The sequence below is a fragment of the Onychostoma macrolepis genome, chromosome 08 (assembly GCF_012432095.1).
Source record: "Onychostoma macrolepis isolate SWU-2019 chromosome 08, ASM1243209v1, whole genome shotgun sequence".
In the NCBI taxonomy this organism is placed as follows: Eukaryota; Metazoa; Chordata; class Actinopteri; order Cypriniformes; family Cyprinidae; genus Onychostoma; species Onychostoma macrolepis.
Window position 1 is genome coordinate 29,153,734 of NC_081162.1, and position 20,452 is coordinate 29,174,185.

General features: G+C 42.5%; 1 protein-coding gene across 3 annotated transcripts in view; it reads left to right on the forward strand.

Moving 5' to 3' along the window:
- Positions 1-419: 419 nt before the first annotated feature.
- trim36 (tripartite motif containing 36) overlaps positions 420-20,452 on the forward strand; it is a 21,238-nt gene continuing 1,205 nt past the window's right edge. Inside the window, exons 1-10 of one of the 3 annotated variants that reach the window (XM_058784632.1) lie at positions 420-605; positions 1,999-2,239; positions 10,443-10,786; positions 10,863-11,009; positions 12,488-12,583; positions 13,499-13,752; positions 14,879-15,000; positions 16,629-16,922; positions 17,618-17,915; positions 19,882-20,452. The exon at positions 19,882-20,452 is cut by the window's right edge and continues 1,205 nt beyond it. In XM_058784632.1, coding sequence (XP_058640615.1) covers positions 546-605; positions 1,999-2,239; positions 10,443-10,786; positions 10,863-11,009; positions 12,488-12,583; positions 13,499-13,752; positions 14,879-15,000; positions 16,629-16,922; positions 17,618-17,915; positions 19,882-20,230 — 2,205 coding nt within the window. In that variant the 5' untranslated portion in view covers positions 420-545 and the 3' untranslated portion in view covers positions 20,231-20,452. Of the gene's footprint in view, positions 606-1,530; positions 1,695-1,998; positions 2,240-5,023; positions 6,625-10,442; positions 10,787-10,862; positions 11,010-12,487; positions 12,584-13,498; positions 13,753-14,878; positions 15,001-16,628; positions 16,923-17,617; positions 17,916-19,881 lie in introns of those variants that run through there. The other 2 variants (XM_058784633.1, XM_058784634.1) reach the window with 2 other exon arrangements.

The following is a 20,452-nucleotide window of genomic DNA, read 5'->3' on the forward strand; positions in this document are numbered from 1 at the left end:
GATGGCAGGAGGAAAGACACGCTGATGAATAATTCATATAAAAAGGCAAAGGGGTGAATATTTGTGCCGTGTCTCGAGTTTTACTCCACAGATTTCAAGTGCTGCTCATACTGAGATTTACACCTCAGAATAAATTACATTTGTTCAGAGAAACCCTGAATGAGCCACATATGTAATGAAATCATATATATGATGTTTAGTGAGGTAAATCTGCCATCTGCTGTCCTCCAGCATCATCCGCCTTTACAGTATTTTACTGTCATCGTCTGATTATGTCTACACAAAGCTGATTGTGTGCTACTGCTGCTGTAACGAGCATCTATGTGTTCATGTGTGTGACCTGATGAATCCACACAAAGAGCTGTCAGTCAGCGAGGCCACGCCCACAGAGCGAGCGAGTGGGCGGAGTCTCGCGTCTTCAAGACGGTCCTCGAGTTGAATGAATTCTTGCTCTAGATCTCTGACTCCGGGCGAGCGCGTGATGCCCATACGAGGATAATCAGACCATCTTCATCATCTTCATCTTCATCATCTTCATCATCAGGATGTCTGACTCGGAGATGTCGGAGTTCGCGAGTATCGTGGAGCGTCTCGAGAGAGGCGAGGTGAGATCTTCAGATGCTGCTGTGAATATGGCATCGGTCCTTTTATCGTTTGTCGATGCTTTATGACTGTATTTCTCTGCACGCTGTCGGTGTCACGGAGAAATAATCGCTCGTTCATCCGCTGCTGTCAGAATCCCGTTCGTATGACGTCACTGCTACACCTTACCTTGTTTCAGACATTTAGCAGATGTTTTTATCCGAAGCGACTTACAGTGATGACAATAGAAGCAATCAAAATCAGCAAAAGAGCGATGATATGCAAGTGCTGTGACAAGTCTCAGTTAGCCTAATGCAGTACACGCAGCAAGGTTTATATATATATTTATATATAGATTTTATATAGATTTTATATATTATAGGCTATTACATATATATATATATATTTTTTAAATATAGATTTTATATATTATAGGCTATTATATATATATATATATAGATTTTATATATTATAGGCTATATATATATATATATATATATATATATGTATATAGATTTTTTAATATAGATTTTATATATTATAGGCTATTTTATATATATATATATATATAACAAAAAGAAAACAAGCAGTTAGTAAACGGATAGAGAGAATTAGAGGCTCAAATAAAGATCTTCCATCATGTCAAGAGCTCATTGGTCGGGCGTGCTGTGAAGCATGTGGCGTCGTCTTGGATATATATTATTAATTAATACCGAGGTATCATAAATATAAGTACAAAAAATATCAAAATTAGGTGCAAAGAAGTGATATTACAAGCAAAGCAGCATTTATGCATTAATATAACAATAAATAATACAAAACGAAAGCTTTAACACGTCTTGGATACAAGTCTTTGATATAAATAGCGCTGCCTCATGTATAATGTAGCGTTCTGTCGCGGACTCCGCCCCTTATTTAACTACTAAATAGTTTCGCTGCGGGGTTGCTATAGTGACGGCCGGTGACTCCGCCCACACTCGGCTGGTCGCGTTTGCGTCGCGTTGTTTGATTTATTCTCGATCTGATCGAATCTCTCTCATTTGCGAAGTTGATCCGGATCGCGGAGTTTGTCCTTCTTTCTGCGCACGATGTCCAGGCGAAGTTCGCTGCTAGTAAGTCCTCGAATCCGGTTCGAATCCGGTTCTCCTCCTGAATGCCGCTGTTGTTTGCTGAGAGAAAGTTGAACCGGCTGTTAAGAATTCATTTCATATATTTATTTAAAATGTGTTTTAAAATAAACCATGCCTTGTAGACGTTCGTTCGTCCTTGAGACAGAGTTTAACGTAGTTTTTTAAGCCCGGAGCAGAAAGTCGAAAGTGAACAATGGGAGCGACTTCCCCAAACGCGCGCGTGAGCTCCGAGCGGGTTTGTTCCTATAGTCTCCGGGTTTCTGCTGAAGCTGTGTTTTGTGGACAGGTGCCGATGAAGAGCATCGAGCGGGAGCTGATCTGCCCCATCTGTAAGGAGCTCTTCACGCAGCCGCTGATCCTGCCCTGCCAGCACAGTGTGTGCCACCGCTGCGTCCGAGAGCTGCTGATGCCCAACCACGACGACTCCCTGAGCACCGACGCCGGATCCGAGAGCTCCAACCCCGGCAGCCCTCGCGCCAGAGTCCCGTCCCCCAGCATGGAGAAGCTGGACCGCCTGGTGCGATCAGGTAACCATCCCCACCGAGCCAGAACATCTGCGAGATCATTACATAATACTAGAAGCACCTTCGGTCCCAGAGGAGTGTGATGGTATGAGACCAAAACCAGTCATAAGGGTCAATTTTGTGAAATTGAGATTTGTACATCATCTGAACGCTGAAAAAATCAGCTTTCCATTGATGTATGGTTTGTTAGGATCGGACAATATTTGGCTGATATCTGGAATCTGAAGGTGCCAAAAAATCTAAATATTTAAAGTTAAAATCAAAAGCCTTTAAAGTTGTTCAAATGAAGTTCTTAGCAATGCATATTACTAATCAAAAATGAAGTTTAGATATATTTATGGAAGGAAATTTACTAAATATCTTCATGGAACATGATCTTTACTTAATATCCTAATGATTTTTGGCATAAAAGAAAAATCTATAATTTTGACTCGTACAATGTATTGTTGGCTATGACTGTGCTGCTTATGACTGCTTTTGTGCTGCAGGGTCAGATTTATGTTTATTGATCAGGGTGAATAAACCCACACTTGTAATGCATTTTCCATTTTTGGATCTGAATCTAAATTGAACAGCAGAAAGTGCTGGCTTCAAATCTCACGTGCACTGCAAAATAATTAATATCTTCATCAGTGTTTTTGTCTTGTTTGACATCCTTAAATTAATATACGTTTACAAAATTGAGCAAAATTAAGTGATGCATCGAACGAGTGAGTTTGTTTAAAATGGGAACACGTGTCTGTCAACAGCGAATGAGAACTTTTCTCTTTGAATTGTTGTTTTTTTCTCTGAACCATTGGCAGATATTTGTTCTCGTCTTAAACTCAATCATATCTTTAGACATTTACACTGCAAAATAAGACAGAAATACTAAGAAAGATCAGCACTTTTCTTGTGCGATGTGATCAGAAGAGCAATAAAAGTTATTTCCATATTCTAATTTTTGAGAGCAAAGATGTTTTCTTTGGTCTTAAATTTACCTTTGCAGAAAACCTGATCTAGCATAAAGAGCTAATTATTAGTATTTATAAAACTGTATTTTATATGTCTAGGTCCAAAAATGGTTTATTTCTTGTGATCCTCGTAGAATTTGGACGAGATCAACAGCAGATGAAATTATGTTTTGTGGTTATCATTTATTACTGCAGGAGTGATCGAGGAGGTTTTGGTCACTGCTGTTTTAGTGTCTTTCCTCATCTCTTTTTTTTTTTTATATTGTTGGCTTTCATTGCAGTTTTTTCCCCAAGAAATGTGATGCTGTTTTCATGTTTGTACAGTCATTGGTTGTGAATCAGGTTTCACTCCACTTCTGTTCACGTTTAACCATTGTTAGTCTTGTTTCACTCTTCTCTCTGTTGCCTGCAGCCTCGCTGAGGAGGTCGTTTGGAGGGAGAGGTAGATGTGGGTTACGTAATTTAATTAGCCGTAGTGAGTACTGTGTCTCTAGAACCCTGTACACTCGCGCGCTCTTCTCGCGCACAACGCATTGCGTAAACAACGGAGGAACGAATCACGACGAGATGCCGCTGCCGCTTAAAGAGATAGTTGTAAAGAAATGAACATTCGCTGTTAAGTTACTAACTCGCAGGCCGTCCAAGATGTAGGTGACTTTTCTTCTTCAGTAGAACATAAAGAAGATTTTTTGCTGAAACTGTGCTTCTTGGTGATTCATAAAATGCAAGTCAACTGCATGCAACAAAATGCAACTCTCTCTTTCAGAGTCAAAAAACACAGAATTAATACACACGGCTCCTGACGATATATTGAGGTCTTATGAAGCAAAACAGTCAGTCTGTGCAAGAAACTGAACATTATTTACAGCATGATTACCTGTAATCCAGAGCCCCAGACAAAGCGTCCGGAGTCATGTTCGGTTCACAAATGAATCATTCTTTTGAACTGGTTCTTTTTAGTGAACTAGTTGAACCAGTTCATCAGATCGTCTGAATCAGTTCATGGCTCGAGCAGCTCAGATCTACAAGTTACTCAATCAAAGCTCACTGTGAGTGGAAATGAGCTGAAATATCAGCGTATCTGATCCTGTGATGAATGAACTGATCCCGCTCCAGTTCCTCCAGAAACAGTTCGACTCGGACCGAAGAGCCGCTGATATGTGTGAACGCTTTTATGGTTTCTCATGGTTTATATAAAAAGCTGAGCTGATGAAGACTAGTTTATTGACTTTATATGCTTTAAACTGCAAAAAATAATTCTCTTAGTGTTTGTCTTTTTCTAGTAAAAATATCTAAAAATTCTTGAATCAAGATGGATTTACTGTACAAGTAAAATGACTTAAAATATTATGTCTTGTTTTCTGTAAAAATATAAAAGTTTTGTTAGTTTTTCCTTAAAACAAGCAGAAATATCTGCTAATGGGGTATTTTTCTATTTTTTTTAGGAAAAACTAACAAAACTTTTATATTTTACTTGTCAAGTAAATGCATCTTGATTCAAGAATGTTTAGATGTTTAAACTAGAAAACAAGACAAAAATGCTAAGAAAATAATTTTTTGCAGTGCAACTGTAAAACTTTCACATTATTATTATTATTATTATTATTATTGGCTGTTTTAATAATATAATTGTGTATATGCAATGTCACGATTACATAAACTAATGAATTGAATCAGTTCATTGAAAGGAACTAACCGAAAGAACCAGTTAATGGACAAGAATCAGATTTACACACGTGTCTGAGTCTCTGGATTACAGATAATAATGCTGTAAATAATGTTCAGTTTTTTGCACAAACGATCGTTTTGCTTCATAAGACCTCAGTATATCATCAGGAGCCACAGGGATTCATTTTGTGTTCCTTGATATGCTTTTTTTGACTCTCAAAGTGCCGGTACCCATTGACTTGCATGTTATGAAGTTTGAGCTGAAAATCTTCTTTACTGTTCCACGGAAGAGAGTCCCCTACATCTGGGATGGCCTGAGGGTGAGTAAAAGTACAGCAAAATAATGTTTAAAAGGCTTTAAAACTCTGGTGCTGACGATCTCTGCGGTGCGTTTGGACCGAGAGCGTGAGAACGAGTGTTTAATGTTGCTGTGGAGGAACGCAGGAATCCCAGACCGTCTCATGCAGAGACAATATTGAGACATTTTTCTTCTAGACAACAGCAACTCAATAAATACTAGCAGTAGGTAAAGCAGTGTTTCCCAACCTTTTCTGCCACGGCACAGTTTTGATGAGTAAAAAAATCCCACGGCACACCAAGCATTAAAAGAAGATTTTTTTCCCCAATAATTCAACAAACAATGCGTCGTCAGAGTTAGTATTTCAACTTTATGTATGATCAAACACTTGCACTTAACATTTTCTAAAAATCATACTCAAATGGAGTTAACGAGGTTTTTGACGAGATGGAGATCTGTGTTTTGTCCGTCATAAGAACGACCGCATCTGAGACGGTAAATGAATAATTTTCATCAGTTGACAGGTTTTTGAGTCTATTGTAGCTATACGGACACTCAGTTTTTCTTGTTGTTTAATACATTTGGCCAAAATCTCATGATTATGAAAGATGAACCGATATGCGCAGGATATTTGAAACATGCAATAGTGTTTTGGCTACAACCAGACGGCAAAGACTATTCTCCACTCTTCAAACACACGAAAACATTAGCCTTTATAGACCGTGATACTCGAGATAAGAGAACGCTGCTCTTATTCAAGCGTCCGCTCTCAAACAGCGTCTCGCGCCGCTTCGTTCTGAATGGAGGCGGGGTGGGGTTATGAGGTTTAGTCACATGCTCCTTTGAATGCTTTTCATTGGTTAAATATTTCTAAAACCCACAAATTTGATTGTTTATCGCTCTGTTGCAAAATTAAAATATATTGAGAGTGATCAAGAAGATTGAGTGAGTGTGGATCCCTTACTTGAAAGTTATGCTATTGCTTGATCTACACACAACTCGAGTTGAGTGCAGTGATTTTTATTTTTATTTTTTTGTGAATTTTAAAACCCACAAATGGACATGATGATGACAAATAGCACTTATTTAAAATAATAATAATAATGAAATGTAATGGAGGTAAGGAAGTTTTTGATAATTTTCCAGTGGTTGGGAAACACTGGTGTAAAGAACGTCTTGTCCGTGCTCCGGATTCGTTTCAGGAATAAACGCTGCGTCTCAGAACCCGCTCTACCCTTCTGACTCAAACGCACCTCTCGGAGAAACCCATCCCGAGCGTGAGCCGTTGTTACCATGCGGTTCTGTGGTTTTGTAGGGACGGGCGTCTCTTGTGCTGATTGGCCTGTTTCTGGTCTGAGCGTTTATTTTTTTTCCCCCTCTGCACTGAGTCTCATTGCGGCAGCATCAAGTCCCAGCATGCCGTGCGGCGGCCTCGCCCCCCCGAGCAGCGCAGCACACTCACGGCCTAAGTACACGCTTTATTCCACTCATACTCACTCATGCCCGATCTGAACCCGGCCCTCGCTCAGATCTGCGTCCGCATGCGTCGCTCCTTCCGTCTGTGCTGCACGTGTGTCTGCTGTCTCTCGTTTGGTGTTTGTTTGCATTTCACTTTGCTGTTCTTTGTCATCAATGCTTGCTGAGAAGTGATTTCTTTCACCTTGAAATGATTTTCCAGCAGAAGCCGGTGACACTGACCTGGACCGTCTGGAGAGAGAGAGGTTCATCTCGCTTTAAAGCTGCTGTGTGTGATCATCTGTCCCTCACTGCTGGAACAGATGCTTTGAGCTGAAAAACGCTGACGTTCTTAGCACTGAGTGTAACCGTGATTAATAATGGATGTTGACCGTAATGAGGTCACGCTTACAGTTGGAACTCTAGGTTAGGGTTGGGTTACGCTTGTTTAGCTCAATGTCTCCTGCTACTGTTTGCACAGCCAGAGAAGCTCTTGCCACCGTTCCTTTAGATGAGGAAAAATAAACATTGTGTGTTCTTAATGTGAGCAGTGTTTTAAAGGTGAAATATCATGAAAGTCTGACTATAACTGGGTCCCCAGTGCATCTAACATCACAGAAAAAGGACAACCCAGTAACTTTGTTTTGGAAAGGCTTTCTCGGCAAGGTTCTGAAAGAATGAGCCACTCAGCTTTAGCGCTCTCTGCGACGTAGTGAAGAGATGTTATTATAATACTACCACCCCTTAATCTGCACGTTTCCACCCACAACGCCGTCATTGTGTTTCCGCAAGTGACAATGGTGTAGCGGTTCTAACCCATGGGGAAAGTTGGAGCAAAACCTGCTAACCGTTCTGTCTTTGGCTGCACTGATGAGCACTGAACACTGTTTAGAGTCCCAGCCTCAGAGCAGACGAGAGAACGGTGCATTTATTGATTTATTTACTGTATCATGCCACACAGATCTAACACAAACATGCGATTTCTTTCCCAGCTTTTTGGCTGCTAACCCACCTTCACAGACATAACCCTCTGTTTTTGCAATAAGACTTGAAAGAGAACTTAGTTTAGTACTTATGTCATATGACCGATGCTTTCTATGCGCTCAGAAAACCCTGTATCAGAAGTTTAAACTGATATGGCTTTAAAACGCATTATTTCAACACGATAGACATAAAGAAAACCAAACAGATGTTTTTTGGCAGAGCTGTAAAGACACAGCCCTGTTCTGGAAAAGGGAGTGTGGAGCAGCAGCTCATTTGCATTTAAAGAGACATGCACAAAAACAGCATGCTTCTGCTTCCACTCCAAATAGACATTTTCAAAATGATATAATTAATGATCTGTGGAGTATTTTGAGCTGAAACTTCACCAACACATTCTGGGGACACCTGAGGATTATGTTACGTCTTGTAAAAACAATTTGGACATATAACAGAGTATTTCTGTGCCCAAAATCTTACTTCCGTGTTCGTACAAGTTTCTGAGAGTTTTTTTCGATCGTGGCTCTTGCTGACGTAAACGAGGGTGGAACTCCTTATATGGGCATTTCTCCCGGAAGAGCGCGGCCGTGCACGCATCGACGAGAGCGAGAGCTTCATTCATCAACACGGCGCTGCACGGGACTCGCTCGGGGAGAATGTCTCTAAAGAAGCGTGTTTGTGGTTGTTCAGCTTCCCGAAGAACCCAGCGTTACGTGAACAGTGGATGCAGTTTGTTTTCCGGGGCAGCAACAGAGTTTCTCAAGTGTGTTTGTTGACGAGCGTTTTATAAACGAGGCCCAGTTCGACGCTGGATTTGCACATGGTTTAATACTGAAAGATGGAGCGGTCTCCACTATAAAAGACCCCCCAGTCATGGTTCAGAACTGCAGACGGTAAGTGAAACGGCATCAAATGTCTCTGTTTTGTTGGCGATCGGCGCAAGTGCTTGTCACACTTTAGCTCCGCCCATGACACGCCTATCTGTATCTTTCTTTTATAAATATGATAAAACTAAAGAGGTTTTGGAGATATGAAGGATGCAGTACTATTCTATAGGTATTCAAGAATAACGTGAGATTGGGTGAAACTGTGTGTTATGCCCCCTTTAAAATAAAAATAAAGCTATGTAAACTCTATAAGTGTGTCCCATCAGGTAATAAGTTCTATACACACTTGTGGTCCTAATTCTCACTTGGACACTTGGGCCAAATACAGGAAATACATCATATCAAGTGCAAAGACCGCAAGTGTGTGTGTGTTTGGACTGAGCAGCCAGGCGTATCATCATCTGACTTGACCAATGATGTGTGTTTGGGGCGGGGCCATCTGTTAGCCTGACCAATGGCAGACGGAGTGTTTGTGGAAACTAGGGCTTCGATAAATTTATGCAGAATCGATTTGTGGATGGATTCTGAGATCTTCCAAATGCATCGTGATTCTCTCTGGAATGGATTCTGAGTTTATATTTTAACCGCAGATGGCGCTCTACTCTAGTGTTTATCCGCACACTCAAATACTGATGAAGAAGAGCGCTGAAGAGCACTTGTGTGTTCGGCTGAGTCTGTAATCTCACCTCGGCTCAGAATGCTTTTATGACGCCAGATTAATGTAAACACACCCTTGTGATTCGCTTCAACCTTTTCCAATCTTATGCATGATTATTTTAGGTTGGAGTGTGTAAGGATTTGGAAACGAGCAGAGTACGGCTGATTCTGGAGCGTGCAGCGCCACCTGCTGCTCAAAACTACGCTCAGAATCCACTCCAGAAAGAATCACGACGCATTCAGAAAATCTCAGAATCGATCAGAACGATGCATCGATTTAGCACTAGTGGAAACCTGTCAGGAAACCATCAGTTCTGTTGGTGGAACAGAAATGACGCACTGCAGCTTTAAAAAGAGTGACCTCGATCTCATTCAGCGCTGTGAAATAACTTACAGACATGCCCATCATTCAGTCTTCTGCTTAATTCGTTTTTAATTGCCATTTTTTTGATCTAGTGTTTCTCGTGTCCAGATCACTGTCAGCTGTTGTGCTGTGTTCAGTTTGAGTCACTCCACGTGTGTCTGACCTTTTTTTGATCACTAGTGCTTCATTGTGTGTGTGTGTGTGTGTGTGTGTGAGAGAGAGAGAGAGAGAGAGTGTGTGTGGTTGTGAGAGTGTGGTTGTGTGTGTGTGTGTGTGTGTGTGTGTGTGTGTGTGTGTGTGTGTGTGCGCGCGTTTTTGTGAAAAGTCAGGACATAGATGTGTATAATGACGAGGGTATGGCAGGTATTACAAGGTGAAGGTGGCATCTCAGGACATTGACCCATGTCCCCACTTTTCAAAACGCTTATAAATCACTCAGAGTGAGGTTTTTTTGGGGAAAGTTGAAATGCACAGTCTCCTGTAAGGGGTAGGTTTAGGTGTAGGGTTGGTGTAGGACAATAGCACATACAGTAAGTACAGTATAAAAACCATTACGCCTATGGAATGTCCCCACTTTTCACAAAAACGAACGTGTGTGTGTGTGTGTGTGTGTGTACTTGTTTTTCTATTCAGGTGGGGACTTAAACCTGAATACACACAGACTCATGGGGACTCGTGTCACGGGCAAACAAGCTAATAAATCACACAGAATGAAGTTTTTTGAAAATCTAAAAATGCACAGTCTCCTGTAAGGGGTAGGTTTAGGTGTAGGGTTGGTGTAGGACAATAGCACGTACAGTATAAAAACCATTACACCTATGGGATGTCCCCACAAGGATAGTGAAACAAGTGTGAGAGGGTGTGTGTGTGTGTGTGTGTGTGTGTGTGTGAGAGCGTGTGCTCATGCCCCCATCTTGACCGCTGTCACGTGTCGCTGCATCAGGGTCCATATCTTCTCCTGGATGGAGGCGCTCCTCCGTCACTCCGAGGGTCACCACCTTCCCGTGTCCCGGCTGTCAGCATGACATTGATCTCGGGGAGCGAGGGATCAGCATGCTCTTCCGGAACTTCACTCTGGAGAGCATCGTGGAGCGCTACCGTCAGGCGGCCCGCGCGGCCGTGGCCATCATGTGCAACGCCTGCAAGCCGCCCGCTCAGGAGGCCACCAAGAGCTGCATGGACTGCAAGGCCAGCTTCTGCAACGAGTGCTTCAAGATGAACCACCCCTGGGGAACGCCCAAAGCCCAGCACGAGTACGTGGGACCCACCACCAACTTCAGACCGAAGGTCCGTATCAAACCCACCGCCGCTGTGCTGTATCAGCTGCTGTCGTTGATCTAACTCCTCTAACGCTGGGTTCCAGGTGCTCATGTGTCCGGAGCACGAGATGGAGAAGGTCAACATGTACTGCGAGGTGTGCCGGCGTCCCGTGTGTCATCTGTGCAAGCTCGGCGGATCTCACGCTAATCACAAAGTCACTTCCATGAGCAGCGCCTACAAGATCCTCAAGGTGTGTATAACAACATTCATTGGGCCTGTTTATCTGTCTGTGTTCGGAAGAGCTCCTAAACAGCATTTGTTTATTTTATAATGTTTTCTGAGGTTCTCTATGAAAGCTTGTATCCACCACAGAATAATACCAAAAAAGATAATATTCTGGCTTTTTTTCCTCAAAATAGCAAGTTTATCTTCTTTTTTTTTTTTTTTTTTCTTCGAAATTGTGAGTTTATATCTCGCAGTTCTGAGAAAAAAATCATAAGCGTGAGATTAAAAAGTCACAATTACGTTCTTGTTTTTCCATTATTCAGTGCTAGAAATGGGCTTCGATAGTGCGCTTCCAGCTCTGGAAGAAATGAAGAGAACACTTAAATTCTGTTTCTCTGGATTTATGATTTTTAGTTTGAGCATGTTTGAGTAAAACTTAACTAAACTTGAGTTTTATTCTGTAAACTACTGATGACATTTCTTCCATATTTTAATTACAAATGTTGTCATTTAGAGCATTTTTTGGATAAATGGCCAAAATAACCAAAAAAAAAAAAAAAAAAGATGCCATGTTTGTATTCATTTTTAAAGTTTTAACTTCATAAGACTTCAGAAATCAATATTTGGTGAAATAATAATCCTCATTTTCAGTCACAACATATGAAATCATTTGTTATTTTGGCCAATTAAAAAAAAAAAAAACTAAATGACTATTTTTATTTGAAATTTGGAAGAAATGTTATCAGAGCTTTTATAGAATAAAATAAATATTAACATTTTACTCAAACCCATATCTAGTAAATCCAGAGAGACTTAGAATTTTCCAGAGGTCTCTTCATTTATTCCAGAGCTGTATGATTATTAGGAGTCATTATTGAGAAATAAATAGCCGTTTTCTATCCCTCTACTTTGAACTGTTTAAATGGGCGTGTCTCTGTAAGACTTCAGTGTAAACGTCCACTGCTGTGATTGGTCAGCATCTCTGCATATGAAATGAGTATTACATGTGGAACTCCTTTGAAAACTTTTACTCTGTTTTTATTATTTACTGTATATGTTAACTGATCACGAAAAGTTTCCAAGCAGAAGAAAACGAGTCTTCAGTCTGTTTTTGGACTAACAGGGAACTCGCAGCATGTTTTTATAGTGCAAATGACCTGTTATAGGTCATAAGATCAAGTCGATTTTCTCAATTCATGACCCCTTTAAAGTATTGATGCCGAGCTGAAACAAGTGCGCTCATGTTTCTGGTGAACGGATTCGTCCGAGCGGGCCGAGGTCAGGCGCTCCGTCTCTGCTGAGTCAGAAATACTAGACGACTGCAAACACCAGCTGTGACTCATTCATTCTTAATGCAGTCGTTTCTATCTTTTGATGTTCTGTCCGGATCACAAAAGCTGTATTAGGTGTCTCGTTCTGGCCAGAAATCATGCGGGAGGCTGAATTTATTTGTTTTATTTCCCCCCCACTGTGTTCTAATGGGCTTAACTTTTCTGTCAACAGGAGAAGCTATCGAAGAGTATCCATTACTTAATTAGCAAAGAAGACCAAGTGAGGACTCAGATTTCTGAGCTGGAGGTGTTGATCCGTAACACAGAGGTAACGGCGAGCTCACTTCCTGCTTGATCCTGATTGGTCAGAACAGACGCGCTCTGCTGAAGTCACGTAGCTGTTTAGCCGCTGTGATTTACACTCCCTCAATGAAGAGAAGAGGTTCATTTAAAAAAGTAAAAATTTAAAAAAAATAAAATAAATTCGGAATAATTGAATTTCACGATATAAAAATGAGGTTGCTACAATTTTTACAGATGCTACTGACTTTAACAAAAATTTACGTCTGCATCCTAACTCAAGCTACTACTACCATTAAATGTGCATTTCTAAGACGCACGAAAAAGTATTATTATTATTAATATCAGGCAACACAAACTGGTTTCATGATTTGTAACAATATTACTCATTAGAACATGCAGAAACTAAGCAATACATTGTTCTATTAATGTATTGATTTAGTTAAAGGGGTCATATGAGTCTTGTTTTCCTTCTTTAGTGTGTTCTGTAGCTGTTACGACGCTGAGTCTCCCACAGAAGGGTTTATTCAGCGACGGCTGATCCAGACCGGGCTAAACACGGCCCACATGTCTGCGTCACGATGTGGAAATATTTGCGTAACGCCGGCCAAATGTTCACGCAAAGAAAGAAGGCGTGGTTTCAGTAACGCAGCAGTGCTGATGCAGCCGCTCACTTTGCAGCAAAACTTTTAAACTTGAAAGAAATAAAGATTTGACATTTATGGTGACAATTATTGATATGGACTGATATTAAATTTTTTTTGTTTTGTTTTTTTGGCCATATCGCCCAGCCCTACCGAAACGTTTTTTCTTTAATGTTTTGTTCCCTTGACTTCTATGTATTTTAAGGGGAAGTGAGTTTGTACTGCTTCCTGACTCTGAGCAGTGATGAAGCAGCTTGATCGGGTGTCTGCGGTGTCTGACGCTCTCGCTCTGACCGCAGGAGAACGGGCAGCTCGCTGAGCGACGCGCTAATGAACACTTCGAGCGTCTGCTGGAGACGCTTCAGGAGCGCCGGACGGAGATGCTGCGCTCCATCGAGCAGAGCCGGAGTCTGCGGGTGGAGCGTCTGCGGGGGCAGGTGGAGGAGTACCAGGGCATGCTGGAGAACAGCGGCCTCGTGGGATACGCTCAGGAGGTGCTGAAGGAGACCGACCAGTCCTGCTTCGTCCAGACGGCCAAACTGCTGCATGTCAGGTTCGCCCCGAGCCGCTTAGCGCCGGCTCCTCGACACACGTGTCTGTAATCCAGTCTTTGTCCACTGGCTTGTGTTTCTAGATTTAAACAAGGTTCTCAGTACATTCTCTGTAATCCTGATCTCTATTAGCCACAAAGCTGCTTTGACATTCACTTTCCCACAAGCCCTGAGTCATTGTTTTTGATACGCCACATGATATTATAGCTGGAAACAGGAGCCGCTCTTTAGGATGGACTCAGTTACACGCTGTTCATACACATAACGATCGTTTCAAAGCAGCTTCAGAGTAATAATCACGTTGTTAATTTAGATGATTCTTCCCAGAGAACTAGATGAAGCTCATCAAGACAAACTTAATGTTGGCGAGCCTGAAAGTAGGGCTGCACGATATATCGAAACTATCTGAATATCGCAACGGCATTGCAGTATCTGAATCATTTTAATAACAGGCTACTTCAAAAGTTTTAGGTCAGCGCATGCAGCAGAGAATAGACTGGGAACGTGACAGACTTGGTTGACGTTAAAAAGAGTTTTTAAGTGCAGTAAGTTACAGAAAACAACTCCTTGCCGTCTCGTCTAAAGCGTGCGCTATATAGTTTTTAAATATAATTTAAATAGATTTTGCAGCAATATCGTATCTCTTATTGAAGATCTCATTTTTTTATGCATCGCTTTTTTCTGCGATATCGCACCGCTGTACCTGAAAGTTTGAGGTAGTTGTAAAAGCTTGAAGTTTGAAACGGTTCTAAAGAATTAAAATGATAGACGGATACAAATATTAGGTAGAATGGAAGCTTAAATTAGTCTAAATGACTTGGAGATGATGGATGGATGGATGAGTCTAAATGTGTTTTTACATTTGAGTGTTTGTCAGATGGAGTTTGAGCAGTCTTGGCTCTTCTGAGCTCTGTCAGTGTAAGTCTATGGGGTTTTTCCATCATTTCTAGGATAACCGCAAGTCTTTCTCAAGCCAATGTAATGAATAGAGTTGTTCCTCTGGGCTCTGTAATGCACTTCTGATGCTGTATAATGGTTATGATTGTAATCTTGAGTAATTCATCATGTTCAAATGAGACGCTTTATCTCTCGTGAGTTGAATGTGATTTTGATTGTTTTCGTCGACAGGATTCAGAAAGCCACGGAGTCTCTGAAGATGTTCCAGCCTGCGGCGATGCCGTCGTTCGAGGAGTTTGTGCTGGACACGTCGAAGGAGGAGCTCTTACTGAAGGAGCTGGGCTTCAGCGGCGGTGAGAACGAAGCGCTCGCTTTCACTGAGCCGCTGCGCCGTGAGCGGAAGCTCTTTAGTGAAGTAATCCACTTACAGGCTTCACCGAGAGACGCTTGCGTAACCTCAAAGCCAGTTAGGACGGGGTTAAAGGTGAACGGTGGCGTTTTCTTCTGCTGATCTGCAGAGGCGCTCGCTCGTCCTTCAGCTGTGAGGTCAGTCCTGCTGAGCACAGGCTCTCAGGGAGCGGATGGAGAATCGGTGCCGCTTTATCCTGATTAGCGCTGTGCCCCGTTTCAACATTTTTACGTCATGAGACGCGTTCACCTGTTTAGATGGCATCCGCAGAAACACAGGAAGTTATTGATCGGCGCTAATGCTACTGACGGCTGTAATCTCTGTCATGGCAGCTGTTTGCTGTAATGTGATTGGCCGATTTTGACGACGAGGCAAAACTTCTGCCGCAGTGCCACAGACTCTCTCAGCGTGCTGGTTCTGCTGTCTCACGGTCTCCTCCGTCTGGTTTAATGCGTCTCCTGTTTGGATCAATAGCTTGTTATTCGCAGAGAAGCGCTTGGGCGTCGTGCCCGGGCTCTTGGCAGACCGGCTGGCCGTGACGGGCCCCGTTTCCACGGCGACCAGCGGGCCCCGTCCTCGGGGTCACGTGTGTCTCGCTGTGATGGAACGGTTTAACAACAATAGCAGGACTCTGTGAGACGCAGCTCTTAAGTGCAGTCAGCTGTGTTTCTGCAGCGCTGTACACGACACGCATCAGCTTCACAGACAGCAGTACAGTCATTACTCAGATCAGTTCAGATCAATAGCGGTGATCGATTGGCTGTAGGAAGCTCTGCAACAGACAGCAGTGTTATTATTGAGCTCGAGTCGGCTTCAGCTTGATTTGATTATGTGACCGGTGAGATTCAGATCTCGGCCTCGTGTCGCTGCTGCTTTCGTTGTGTTTTCTGAAGTTAAAGGCCTGTTGCTTGTTCATTTCTGCAGAATATCTTTGTGTTTGGAGCAGGCTTTCTGCAGTTTCTTAAAGTCTGTTTGATCATGTTTAAGGCCATTTAAAAGTAGTAGAAAAAAAGTCTTATTTATCATTTTAAGAGGGCTTAAATTTGGGAAAGGATTGTTAAACTTCAAAAGGCTACGATTAATTAAATAAACATGAGTGCTGCACATTTAAGTCAAAACATGGCACTGTTGTACGTTCAACAGGTTCGTGTATTGATATATGAGAACGTTAACCAATTTACATAAATATTGAATGAAACATGTCTTGATGATTTAAACTTGCAGTTACTCTGTTTAGCAGTTGAATGTGAAGCAGCCCGTTTAATTAATTCAAAAGGAATTTGGTTTATTTTGAGATTGTGTGAGTGTTTGTATTCACTTTATTTGTGCAGCTCTTTAAAAAGTCTTATGTATGATGTTAAAAACTGCAGAAACCCTGTTAGAGGGATAAAAATGGCAGAAAATAATAACTTAATATAACCATAATAATAACTATAACTTTGTTGTGCTGTTCTTTCACAATAAAAAATAAAATAAAATACAAGTGCTTGATTGGTAGCCTTTTATAGAAAAAACAGATTGAAGAAGACATTGAGTGCAGACTGAACAGCTGATGATGGTCTCTCTCTTCAGTTCCTGAGCCTCCAGTGATCGATCTCTCTCGCTGCCGCGTTTATAACGAGGGTCTGATCCACTGGCGTCTGTCTGAAGACTCTCTGCCCACCGATCATCACATCGTGGAGTTCAGGAAGCTGGGATCTGAGGAAGAGCAGCAGTGGAGCGCGAGCGAGCCCGTGTTCGGCTGCAGCACCGTGCTGTCTGACCTCAGCGCAGACTCCAGCTACGCCTTCAGAGTCAAGAGCTGCAGGAACCGAGTCTACAGCCCCAGCAGCCCCGAGGTGACCCTGCACACGCCTCCAGCGCCGGGTAAACACACACACGCACAGACACGCACACAAACACTCACACTCGTAGCTGCTGCTCTGTTGTTTTGTCTATAAATACTACTGGAGTGTGTGAATTACACACTGTAATCAAGGCTAAAGATGAGAATGTGTGAAATTAGTGTTTTTTGGCCAGGCAGTGTATAGCACGGTGATTAACCAGACAATGTAAAAACGGCACTTCATGGCCAAAACACTGCTGACCCCTTGTGTGAATGAGTTTTCCTTCAGTGATGATGCACACAAACACATCAACAGCTTTGACTTTTATTGCTTCAAATTGAAAATGAAATAAGATGTTGTCAAAGGAGCTGTTGCAGAGGCAGCTGCTGTACCTGGAGATGCACTTCCTCTTCCTGTCCAGCAGGTGGCCGGAGAACATCCTTGATTTCACTAGTGTGGGTCTCGATCTCACAGCCGCCTGTCAAGAAACGTTCAGGCTCCTAAAAATAATGCAAACAGTGTTCCTGTCTGTCAGTGTTGCTGAGGTTTCAGCGGTCAGCGGTCAGCGCTGTGGTTGGCACGACAATGAAATCTTTAGAATCGGCGGGGTTTGTGCTTAATTGATCACTTGGGGAGTAAATCACATCCGTCATTAACGGATACGGGTTATGACTGATTCTTTCACCCTGATGATTAAATCTGTGTTAGTCAGACGTGTGTGTCCGTGCTCCTCAGTGTTTGGCTTCCTGTTTAACGAGAAGTGTGGGTTCAGCGCGGAGCGGCTGCAGCTGAGCAAGCGCCGGGACTCTGTGGAGAGCGTGGCGGGGATGAGCTTGCTCTTAGCTGCGGAGCGAGTGCAGACGGGGAGCTACATCTGCCTCGACTACATCATCGGAGACACGGGCATCTCTCACGGACGCCATTACTGGGCTTTCCGTGTGCAGCCTGATTCATACCTGATCAAAGTGGGAGTGGCTTCTGACTCCAAACTAACTGAGTGGTTTCACAACCCACGAGACACCAGCAGCCCCCGGTGAGACCCCCCCCCCCACACACACACACACTCACCCTAGCACACACAGACAAGCGCACACACACACTCACCCTAGCACACACAGACAAGCGCGCACACACACACACAACCCTTAGATTTTCAAAAAAACACCATTTAGTATGTTTTTAAGCCTTTTGAATTACGGGGACATAGACAGTGTCCTCATAAACCACCTTCAAATTGTAATACCTCTGTCATACCCATGTCATTATACACATTTGTGTCCCCGTAAACCACAAAAACCAACACACACACACACACACGTTATGACTTTTGTTCATTTAGTAGACATTTTCATATTCATTCTCATTTGCACAGGTCCATACATTTTTAAAAAGTCCTAAATTTAGTTGTATCCTATTTAAGGCTATTGATCATAAATGGTTAAAAAAAAAAAAAAAAAAAAAAAAAAGTCTGTTATAATTTGATGAATTGCGATATGGCTTAATGTGGTGATTAAACTTCAAAAGGCTATGATGTCATATGAGCACTGCGCATTTCAAAGTCAAAACATGGCGCGGGTGTTCTTACATGAACGCATCTCTGAAGGGAACCGACTGTCTTCAGAAAAGGTTCATTTGGCATTTTTATTTTCGTGGTAATGAAAATGCCTGATAAAGTATCAGTTCAGCCGTTTCCAAAGAAACCACTGTATTTTTGCTGCTTGAAGAGCACCACCTACTGGCAGAGAATTCATTATTATTATTATTATTATTATTATTATTATTTATTTCATTTTTTTTCAACAAACCCTGCTGTTTTTGTTCAGAACAATGTGAAAATAGCCACTGGATCAGAGCGCTGTCATTTGCTGCCTGCAAAGTTTGTATTTGAGCGCTCAACATCATTAGATCAGGGGGTTCTGTCAGTGCTTTTTTGCCATGCAGAAGCTCAAAGGCCAATTTAAAATATTGGTACAGTAAAAAGTGCACAAAATCAGTATTTTGTTTAGCCAGTATTTGTGGGAGTCGAGAAATCATGTTGCGAAATTGGTCCAAAAGGTGTGCTTTTTTGCGCTAATGCATTGTTAAAGGATCAGCTGTCGTGTAATATTCCCATATAAAATTTTAACAGCCAATTAAAAGAAATATTGGTATAGTACAATTCGCTAATTCACAAGATCAATACATCCTTTATTAAACTGCTTTGTCGATTTTAACGCATCGTTACGAAGTGTCAATGCTGAATCAGTTCATTCGCGTCTAACAGTGCTTAAAGCGAGCAGCGTCATGCACACAGAAGGTGCGCTGCGTTATTTAAAGGGGAAGTTCACGCGTCACAGGAATAAGTAGCTGTATTCTGATCACTTTTATGCCACTGATCTGGCTTTTATATGTAGTTTTATTACTTAATTTGATCTTAAGTCAATTTTCAAATAAATCATTCCTGATTTGTGGAGCTCACGATGCCCTGAATCTCCTCAAATTAGTGTCATTACTATGATGACCAATTTGAAACTGGTGCCATGTATGTATCTATCTATGTACCTTTCTTTCTTTCGATTAATCCTATCCAAAAGATGTGATTAATCTTTAACCCTAACCCATAAGATAACATAGCATTGGCCTACCCGCTCATACAGTGTTCGTGTTATTTGTGCAAGTCTTAAAAAAACTTTAAATTTAATTTTAAAAATCCTGCAGGTACTCTGTCATTCTATGAGAATAATTATACAGCACACATTTAATGCCACAGAGAAACGATATCGAATCCCTTTCGGAGCGCACAGACAGCGATCAGAATCAGAGCTCGAGCATTTAAAGTGCCAGCCATCAAAACTGCAGTGCGCTTATAATAAACACATGATCGCGGACGCTAGTATAGTTCTAGCTGTGATCGGGGCGCAACACACCGTCTGGTTGTGGTTTTATGTTGAATGACCAAGCTGCTTCTTGCTGAGGATTTTCATCTGCTCTCCCTGATGTTATCCGCTTGTTCCCGTCAGGTACGACCACGACAGCGGTCACGACAGCGGCAGCGAAGACGCCTGTTTCGAGGTTTCGCAGCCCTTCACGCTGGTCACCGTCGGCATGGGCCGGCTCTTCATCCCCAAAGCGTCCGCCAGCGCCGCCGGGGATCACAGCAGCCGCGTCCTGCCCATGCCGCAGAGGATCGGCGTCTGCCTGGACTACGACGTCGGCCGCGTCTTCTTCTACGACGCAGACAGCATGCGCTGCCTGTACGAGCGGCCGGTGGACTGCTCGGGGACCATGTACCCTGCGTTCGGGCTCCTGGGCGGCGGCGCGGTTCATCTGGAGGAGTTCATCACGGCCAAGCGGCTGTCGTACATGTGAGGTGTCTGTCAACTCCGTCTCGTTCTCTTGAGTTCCTCGTCGTGTGGCTCGCTGCTCAAATATACAAGTCAGTCTGGTTTAAGAGCCGAGTCGGATCTCGAGTGCCTTCAGCCGACCGCGACTTTCACACCATCAGGGTTCACGCAGGGCACCTTAATACACCGAAATCTAATGCAACGCCTCACGACGTCACTTTCTGAAGAATGTGCACTGATACTGTTA